Source organism: Sinocyclocheilus rhinocerous, unplaced genomic scaffold, assembly GCF_001515625.1.
Source record: "Sinocyclocheilus rhinocerous isolate Xijiao unplaced genomic scaffold, SAMN03320098_v1.1 scaffold106, whole genome shotgun sequence".
Lineage (NCBI taxonomy): Eukaryota > Metazoa > Chordata > Actinopteri > Cypriniformes > Cyprinidae > Sinocyclocheilus > Sinocyclocheilus rhinocerous.
In genome coordinates, this window is record NW_015633181.1 from 68,584 (window position 1) to 78,367 (window position 9,784).

At 37.8% G+C, this 9,784-nt stretch overlaps 1 protein-coding gene and 1 pseudogene across 1 annotated transcript; one reads left to right on the forward strand and one right to left on the reverse strand.

Annotated features, from left to right (window-relative positions):
- The window catches only part of LOC107743385 (NADPH--cytochrome P450 reductase-like), a 12,731-nt pseudogene extending 8,557 nt beyond the window's left edge, over positions 1-4,174 (forward strand).
- On the reverse strand, positions 3,701-8,634 carry LOC107743386 (rhomboid domain-containing protein 2-like). The gene is made up of 4 exons (XM_016556579.1): positions 8,321-8,634; positions 6,102-6,506; positions 5,810-5,960; positions 3,701-5,146 (listed from the first exon to the last, which is right to left on the reverse strand). Exons 1-4 carry the CDS (start codon positions 8,499-8,501, stop codon positions 4,726-4,728), a joined length of 1,158 nt encoding a protein of 385 aa, XP_016412065.1. The 5' UTR covers positions 8,502-8,634; the 3' UTR covers positions 3,701-4,725.
- Positions 8,635-9,784: the final 1,150 nt, after the last annotated feature.

The window sequence follows — 9,784 nt, forward strand, 5'->3', positions numbered from 1 at the left end:
ATGTAGTTCCTCAGAAACGGTTGTGGTTGCAACAAAGTGGTTGCCAAGCAACACACAGATGTAAACAAAGGTGTATGTTTGTAGAGTAATTTACAACAGCTTCAAACGTGGCTCTGCCAATCAGAATCAAGGACCGGAACTATCCGTTTTATAATTACAATTTTGCAATACAATACTGTTATGTTATTAGGATAGCATATAAAAGACATTTGCATGCAGACTGTACATTGTATGTTCACTACTGAGTAATATATTCATGCAGTGTCCAGAGTTTTTTTTTTTTATATATCCACATATTAATCAATTGATTTCCAAACTTGGCAGATATGATGCTGGAGACCATGTTGCTGTTTACCCCACAAATGATGCAGCGGTGGTCAACAGAATAGGAGAGAGACTTGGAGTAGATCTTGATACTGTAATCTCACTCAAAAATCTGGATGGTATGTACTAATATCTGAAATTAAACAATCAGAATATGTGTTTATGTATACTGTAACATGCTATGGTTGCTAATAATGTTTCAATTCTGCAGAGGAATCCAATAAAAAGCACCCGTTCCCCTGTCCATCCACATACCGCACAGCACTGACCCATTACCTTGACATCAACAACACACCACGCAAAAACGTGCTGTATGAGCTGTCCCAGTACACCTCTGATCCTCAGGAACAAGAGAACATGCGCAAGATGGCGTCTGCTTCACCTGAAGGAAAGGTTAGGATCACGTCATAGTCACTGATGTAATAGTAGTCTACAGTAAAACTTGAAAATTTTTATTCACCATCTGATTGGTCCTTTAAGGCTTTGTATCAGAGTTGGGTTTTGGATTCTGAGAGGAACATATTGGCTATTCTAGAGGATCTACCTTCCCTGAACCCTCCTATAGACCACCTGTGTGAGCTCCTTCCTCGACTTCAGGCTCGATACTATTCCATCGCCTCCTCCAACAAGGTAAAACCCTGCAGTTTTCGATATTATACCTTGAGTTAAAAACTTTGAGGTTGACACAGACTTTGTTCGCCCTCATTTCAGGTCCATCCAACCTCTATCCACATCTGTGCTGTGGTGATCGAGTACACCACCAAGATAGGAAGAGTCTACAAGGGTGTGGCCACCAACTGGCTTAAGAACAAAGAAGTGACCGAGAATGGCCACAAGCACACCGTTCCCATGTATGTTAGGAGATCCCAATTCCGCCTGCCGTTCAAACCCAGTAATCCTGTAATCATGATTGGGCCTGGCACTGGCATCGCCCCCTTTGTGGGCTTCATCCAGGAGAGAGCATGGCAGAAGGAACAAGGTGAAGATTGAAACTTGCTTTGACACAACTTGTGAATAATAATATAGTGAAGGTATCTCACTCAGTTTTTGCTCTCTTTTGCAGGGAAGGATGTTGGTGAGACGATACTTTACTTTGGTTGTCGCCATAAGAATGAGGACTTCCTGTACCAGCAGGAACTGGAGGAGTTTGAGAGGGCAGGTGTGCTGACACAGCTTAACGTCGCCTTTTCCAGAGACCAGGAGCACAAGGTGAGTAACTTAGGGATGCACTGAAATCTAAATTCTGGCCAGTAACTAAATTATTTTCTTGTTATGGCTGTCATTAATGATATTAAAATTACATACTATATCAATAAAATTATTTGTTTATATTGTATAATAGATAATCATTTTGAGATTTGCTAAATGTTGTTTAACCGTGTTATTAAATTATTAGTGTTTTAAAAAGTTAACTTTAGGAGTGTGACAGATGACAGCAAATCTAATACAAATAAAAAAAAAATATAGGAATTACACATTTTAAAATTCACTTTTTAAAAATCCAGTATTGGTCACATATACTTTTATATAATATTTGTATTCAGCTAGGATGCATTGAATTTAGTCTCGCGTAGCCAGACCTTCAGACTGACAGCAGAAGGTCTGGGAACCTTGGCCGCTTTGAATGGCTAAGGATCGCCCAAGAGGCCATATGGCTGAGAGGTAAAGCAACCAATCACGTTTCGTTTTGTCCCGCATCATGTTTAGGGGAGTGGAAATGTCCCCACAATAACAGACCGGTGTGTAAAATTCTTGGACGTATTTTAAAGATTCTATGTCGCGAACTTTTAATATTTCACATACTTTTGAAAATCCAGTGTTTAGTTGATCCCGATAAGCGCTCATTGTCACAGTTGTAAACACGACGGCTTTCTTCTGCCGTGATTGGGTTTGGCATCATTGCATCTTTGTTTCCAGGCGGAACGTTAAAGAATGCAACACACACACAACTCCAGGAAATCCTGTATAATTCAACCAATCCGATGACGACTTTGAAACTCCTGAAGTGTTTCCAATTTTGTGTGCCGTATGCATCAGACGTTCAGCCAACGGTCCGTGGGCGTGACATCTGAGGCTGAGACTACATTGAATTAAACAAAAGGCAGTAGACGTTTATGATGTTACAAAAGATTTCTATTTCAAACAAATGTTCTTCTTTTGAATTTTATATTCATCAAAGAATACTGAAAAATAAATTTGTTACAAAAATATTAATGATTTCTGAAGAATTATGTCACACTGAAGACGAGTAATGGCTGCTGAAAATTAGGAATAAATTACTTTTTAAAATATATTAAAATATTAAAATCATATTTCACAATATTACAGTTTTTGCTGTAAATAAATTCTTTCAAAAATCTTACCATATTGGAAAACAAGAAATAGAATATATATTTTTTTTTAATCCAAATTTAAAGATGCATATTATTATTGTTATAATTATTATTATATTAAGATGCATAATATTACTAATATTTTTTCCCACTTATTCATCTTAAACAAACCAATATGACTGGTCTTCATTACCATAGTTTTCAGCGTTATCAGAATAATAGTTTTCACAATATTAAAGATTTTCACTTTTAGTTTGAAACCGAAGAGTAATTCTGTGGACTGTGCTGTTTTTACAGATCTATGTGCAACATCTTCTGAAGAAAAACAAGGAGCAGTTGTGGAAGCTCATTCATTCAAATAATGCCCATATCTACGTTTGTGGGTAAGAACCAGAAGTTGCTTCTACCACAGATGAATAACATTCTTATGAACACAATCCGCATTAGTAGTAACTGGCAGGATTTCCATAGAACAATAAACAGCTTGAAATAATTATAGTGCTTCAATACTGCCATTCACCAGTATCATATTGTATCTTTAAAGACCACAGCATCTCTTTCCAGCAGCATTCTTGCTTGCGTATGTAATGAGAATATGTGTCCTTGCAGAGATGCACGTAACATGGCTCGGGACGTGCACACGGCCTTCTATGAGATTGCAGAAGAGGTGGGCGGCCTGACGCACACTCAAGCTGTGGACTATTTCAAGAAGCTGGTGACCAAGGGCCGTTACTCGCAGGACGTTTGGAGCTAAGCCAACTGATCAACCAGTGTTTGCCACTTTACCTCAAACCATCATTTCTCCAAATGCTAGAGCTAAAACATTAATCATGAATTTGTCTGGACTGATTTATTGTTTATATAGTAGAATTTTGATGAAAGATACTGCACTCCCAACATCACACAAAAGCGTGGTTAAACATTCTTCCTTTAGATGAGTTTATGATAAACTGAATTTGAAAGTTTATGATAGACTGAATTTGAACCCTAAGCGGTATTGGGTGTTCATGTATATGCAAATGTAGGTCAAAGATGCAAAATTCTTTTTTTTGAGTGAGGCCTTATAAAGAATATTCATATAAATTTTGTCATACTCTTTCTATTGTTTTATCTCTATGTGAAAAGACTGCAAGTATCACTTTGTGACGTACTGTAAAACTTTAGATTTAGTTTTTGTGACACTTTGTATCAAAACATCCTGCAATGTGTTACAGGAAATGAACATTTTAGGTCAGTTGTGTTTTTTTGATCATGTGATGTTTGTTCATTCTTATTTCTTGTTGTTTCAAGATGTTCTGCCACTCTTTTTATGCATTATTTCACACTACCGTTAAGTAGCAGTTGAATGAGAAATTATGCAATCAACATGACTCCCATCATTGGTTGAAGTGTTACATTCTGTTAAGTCTTTTTTTTAAGTTTTAGCAAACTGGTCAAGTGTTAATGGTCATAGGAATATATTAAATGTATGTATTTTCCTAACATTTTAACAGGTGCGTTTATTAAAAGAAAAGAAAGTTCTTCTCTCATTTTCTTGATTGGTACGTCTTTTCCACTGATTTCTACTTATGATTATAGAATTGACTCCTCAATTCATCCTCCTAGTGAGCCAAAGCACCAATGGCATCAAAATGCTCAGCATTGTGGTTTTAAAATGAGACAAGCTTGCATTTGTTTAATTTTTAAACTTAATGCATTAATATTGCTTGGGAAGAGAAATGTCATTGTGATCTCAGTCATACAATGTTTGACAAATGAAGAATATGAACAAACACTGTCTGGCCTCAAAATGTGATGTATGGACATGTTTAAAAAAATACTGCAGTATATAAAATGGCTAAAGAATTGATTAAAACATAAGATAGAAAAATGTTTTACTCAATTCAGTTTTTAATTTAAGGTACAAAATGTTATGTAGCAAAACAGCAACTGTATAAATTTAAAAACAAGTTAAGCATCACCCAGGTTGCAAAATTGCACATCTGGAGCCGTTTGAATTCTAGGAACAAGACATGAGGTATCAGAAGAACGAACAAACAAAAAAACCTTCAGATAAGGCATCAAATCTCTAGGATGACAATGACACAGAGGCTCCAGGAGGAGTTGTGGGAAAGGCAGGCACTCCAGACTTTGGCTGTGAGATCGGAGGTGGGAATGGCACTCCTGGCTGAGGTAGTTTAGTGAAGGGCTGTCCTGTCAGGTTAACTGGAGGCCTGAACTGATGCTGAGCGTATGGGGACATGGGCATCCACGGGCTGCCGGTGTGATGGCTGTGCCCATGATGATGTTCATGGCTGTGACTATGACTATGACCGTGATTGTGACCAATGCCGACTCCAGCGTAAGGCGAAGTAAATGTGTATTGCTGTTGAGGATACAGTGAGACCGGCCAACCATCGAATGTGTTGGGAAGGTGTCCTGTAACTTGACCATTGGTGGCATTTACTGGAGCGTAGGCCTGGACAGGGTACGACCCTGGTGGAGCATCTCTGGAATTACAGATATTTTTTAAAGTCAGAAAATATACTCAGAAAAATCAAAACATGTATTGGTTTTATGGATAGTCCACCCAAAAATGAAAATTCTATCATCATTTACTCACCCTCATGTCTTTTCAAAACTGTGACTTTCTTTCTTCTGAGGAACATAGAAGATTTTCTGAAGAAGAATGTTGGGAACCAAACAGTTTCGGTACCCATTGACTTCCATTGCAATTTTTGTCCAACTTAAGTCAACGGGAAACAAATCTGTTTGATTACCAACATTATTCAAAATCATGACAGAGTTTTCATTTTTGGGTGAACTATCTGTTTAAGACTTTTTTTTAAAGACCTGCATAAATATATAAAAAATAACATCCATACAGAACCAACTGACACAATCTCAAAATAAATCTTTCTTAAATTCTTTTAAACAGTCTGTGTTAAACAGGCTTTTATTAATTGGCTGGCTGTGGCACAAATTCAACAAAGACATAATGCTAAATTGATACCAATACTAACCAAATAAAAAAGCCTGAAATGCATCATCCAGCTGCTCAAGATGAGGAAGATAAATTATGCACTCTAACAACCTTCTTCATATTGCAATATATGAACACCATAAAGTGAAAAATAGGGCGACCATATGTCATTGTGGCATTGATCACTCACGTGAGGTCAAGTGGCTTTTTGCGCTCTTCGGTCGATGCAGGGATGAACTGGACACCAGGTATTTGCTTTAGCAAACGAAAAGGGAACTTCTTCTCCAAGACAGAAGCTCTAGATTCTGACATCTCTAACAATGAAAACCACCCCATTCCATCTAAAAGTACCAAGTTAAGGAATAGATAAAAAATACACTATACACTGATTAAACTACATCACAGGATTGTCAGCTTCAAAATCAAGGTCTGTAGTATGAAAAAAAACCTGAAGTATTCTATACATTTAAGATTAAGGATACGTAACATTCCTGTAACAATGGCCAGGACGTTGCAAAGGAAGACAGTGTTTGGAAAGAACAGGGTTATAATTATTAGAATTATCCAGGGGAGAGATGCAGTAGGCACACTGACACCCATTATATACGCCTTCCGCATAACAGAATTGATGGTCATCATTCCCAGGACAGACAGAGCTAATGGGACGATCCCGTTTACTGAGCTCCTATTGGATGGGGAGAACAGCAGTGATTCCAGCAGCACATGAAGGACTCCACAGATGGACGACAGCAGCAGTGACCGGTAGAGGAATCTGACCGTTCCGATCCCTCGCTCCAGCCCGCTACAGGGAAGCATCATCAGGACGGCACTTAGGAACAAAAGCATCATATTCTTGTGGTAGAGGAAATAGGTGAAGAGTTTGTAGACTGTGAAGAGAGGGGACAAAATTAAGTAACACAAGAAAAAAATGTATGGTATATTTACTTATTTTAATATATGATAACATAACAGCAAACAGGGCGTGCTACCTAATGCAGTAAACATTACAAACTTTGAAGGAAAAACTTATTTGAAAATCTAAAATAATAAGTTAATTAGGAAAAGATCTACGATCAAAGCATTGTGAATGACAAAATAAAAATGATGGATAAATAGAAATCTATTGATTTAAAGATGTTGATTATGTATATACACTGAACAAAATTATAAACGCAACACTTTTGTTTTTGCCCCCATTTTTAATACAGTAAATCTGCACATTTTTGAGTGGCCTTTTATTATGGCCAGTCTAAGGCACACCTGTGCAATAATCATGCTGTCTAATCAGCATCTTGATATGCCACACCTGTGAGGTGGATGGATTATCTCGGCAAAGGAGAAGTGCTCACTAACACAGATTTAGACAGATTTGTGAACAATATTTGAGAGAAATAGGCCTTTTGTGTACATAGAAAAAGTCTTAGATCTTTGAGTTCAGCTCATGAAAAACGGGGGCAAAAACAAAAGTGTTGCGTTTATAATTTTGGTCAGTGTAGAAACAGTATATTTTGCAAAATATGTATATATTTATGTAGTTTAGAGCATAGAGAGGTTGACTTGATTATGTAGGAGTGCGTGGGAACCAAGCTGCAACCTCCCCCTCTCTCTCGTGAAGCCAACAAGGAAGTGACTTAAACTGTAATTCATCAACTGACCGCTAGAGGCTGGCTGCAAAAGGGAGTCAATCCCATAGACTCCCCATGTTAAAATGCCCAACTTTACAGCAGAAAAAAACATGTTTACAGCCTGGTTCAAAAAATTATTTGGTTTATATAGCTAATTTTGCCCTTCATGACAACTGTGAGGGGGGTGAATTTTTTTATAAGTCATCCATTTAAATTATATTAAGCCTTAAAGTTCTGCATAATTAAGGGTGTGGCCACTTGAGTGACAGGTGGATTGCCGCTGCTGTCACCACCGTCGAGTTAGGTGGGTGTGGTTTCAGCAACCAGCTCCCACCTTTTTGCCCATTTTCGATTATCCGGGAGTGACGCGCTGCCAAGATGGCGACGGATGGCTCTGCCCACATTTGAGCTTCAAAAACCTCTTCAGGAACCTACGGGTGACGTCACGGACACTACATCCATGTTTTTATACAGTCTATGGTGGGAACTAAAGTTCTTTTGGCGGGGTTTGCTTGACTGTTGTTTCCAAACAGGTTTCTCAAACACACCCCGATCTTCCAGCTAATCCCACCCCCAAATGTCATTGGTCGAGGCTGCCTGAAACCCACCTCCGGTTTTTCTGATTGGCTAACATATGCGAAAGAGGCGGTGTAAATCGAAGGACTCTTTGTTTAAATAGCCAATAAACTTCGGTTGTGGGGTGGTACTGGAGGCGGGACATTATCATTCTAGCGCTTTTATTGGTCAAAAATCTTTCAACAATATTGTTGGTCCGTTTTCCCAAAGAGAGACTACATTTTAAATGTACTAAAGTGAATTCTATCAGAGTTTAAGAGTATATTAGCATATAGCTGGCACCAGAGTTAAAAGACATGGACGACAAACCACAAAACTGTAATTCTGAGGAGTTTAAGGTATGTCCTGCCCAACATAATGTGATTAACATATTCATTAAGAGGCTACATCGGTCTACAAAATGCAATGAACTTATACGTCATACTATTTTTGTGCCTTATAGAAGGACAAAGCCAGCTGAGGGAGTCATTTGTGACTTATAAGTTGTAAACAACTCTTACCATGGCCGCTGATGACAACTCTGGACTCCAGACTGAAAAAGTGCTCTGAAATATCGAAGTAATACGGTATGCCACTAAAGACACATGACAGCACGATCACAGTCACTATCCCACAGGTCAACTCTATATCCGGTGTAAAATCTGCAAACGTCTTCTTCCAGTTTTTAAAAGTGCTATGCATTTTCAGGATGAAGAATGTGCATCATTTACAAGACACTCTCAAAGAACAATTATTTACGGAGAGCGGATCCCTAACGTGTGTTAGATTTCAGTTCCCAGCGCTTGAACCGCAACTTCCGCGTTGGAGGAAATGTAATCAACGGGATCAAAATGCGCAGCCTTTGCGCAGTGATGTGCAAACGCTATCAATTGTTCAGCCTCACACGGGTATCATGCACATATTACTTAAAACAGAGCAACTGCCAGTGAAATTTCTTCAATATAATATAACATTTTCAGTCGTCACTTATAAATAAAATAAATAGTCCCCTTTTTGTACTAAACCTCACAAAGTATGCTTGCAAGTAAGTTTCTTAGTGACGCTTCCAGTAAACAGAAAAAAAGGGATATATGAGATAGCCTATTCTGTGTGTGTGCTGCGTATTAGGAAACACCAGATCCAAATTAGGTAAAATTATGAATCAGTACGAATTAAAATTGCATTATACATTTTCATACATATTATAAACCTAAACTTTTGCATATTTTTGCATATTCACTAAAATGGGATATGAATCACTCGTACAGTAAATCAGTTTGATAGGAAACAAATTAATGTGGTGACTAATGCTTCTTGAAATCAGTTGGGCTTGTAATATCCTATTGTTTCCCTAAAATGGACTTCCTGCTACTTAAATCTAATATTGGGACATTAGCTAATTGTCCATTTCATCACACATTTTATTGCTGTGTAATAAGTGAAAAGGGTCTATGGGTCAAATGAGGATTTGGAGTTGATAGGAGGAAGAGAATAACAACAGAGAGAGATTACTGACAGATACAGTATTATTGCTACAAAATAAACACATATCAAATGTTAAATCCTTCACAGAATAAATCTTGCTCTTATGGATACAGGTAAACAGCCAAAAACAAAATATGGAGAAGGTGTTAGGCCTGTCACTACTTTTTGTTGTGCGATATATTGCCCCAGAAATAATTGCGATAAGCTTTCCAAAGTTCACAAAGGAGATTTTTCCATCTACAGATTTTCCCCTGACCTTCTTTTCTCTGTAAATGAAGGGTGCGCACTATTGCTGAAAAACACAATCTCTATTTAGCAGTCAGATGCTCGTCAGATCCCTAAACAAGGCCATATCTGCAGATGAAACTTTTTTTGTAGAAGCTTTTTTAAATTTGAAGTAGCACCTCATGACTACACCACGTTATGTACGAGAAGCTGAAAACAGGCGCAAGTGGAATGTACAAAACATGGTGACATTAATTTTTAAGTAAATATAATGT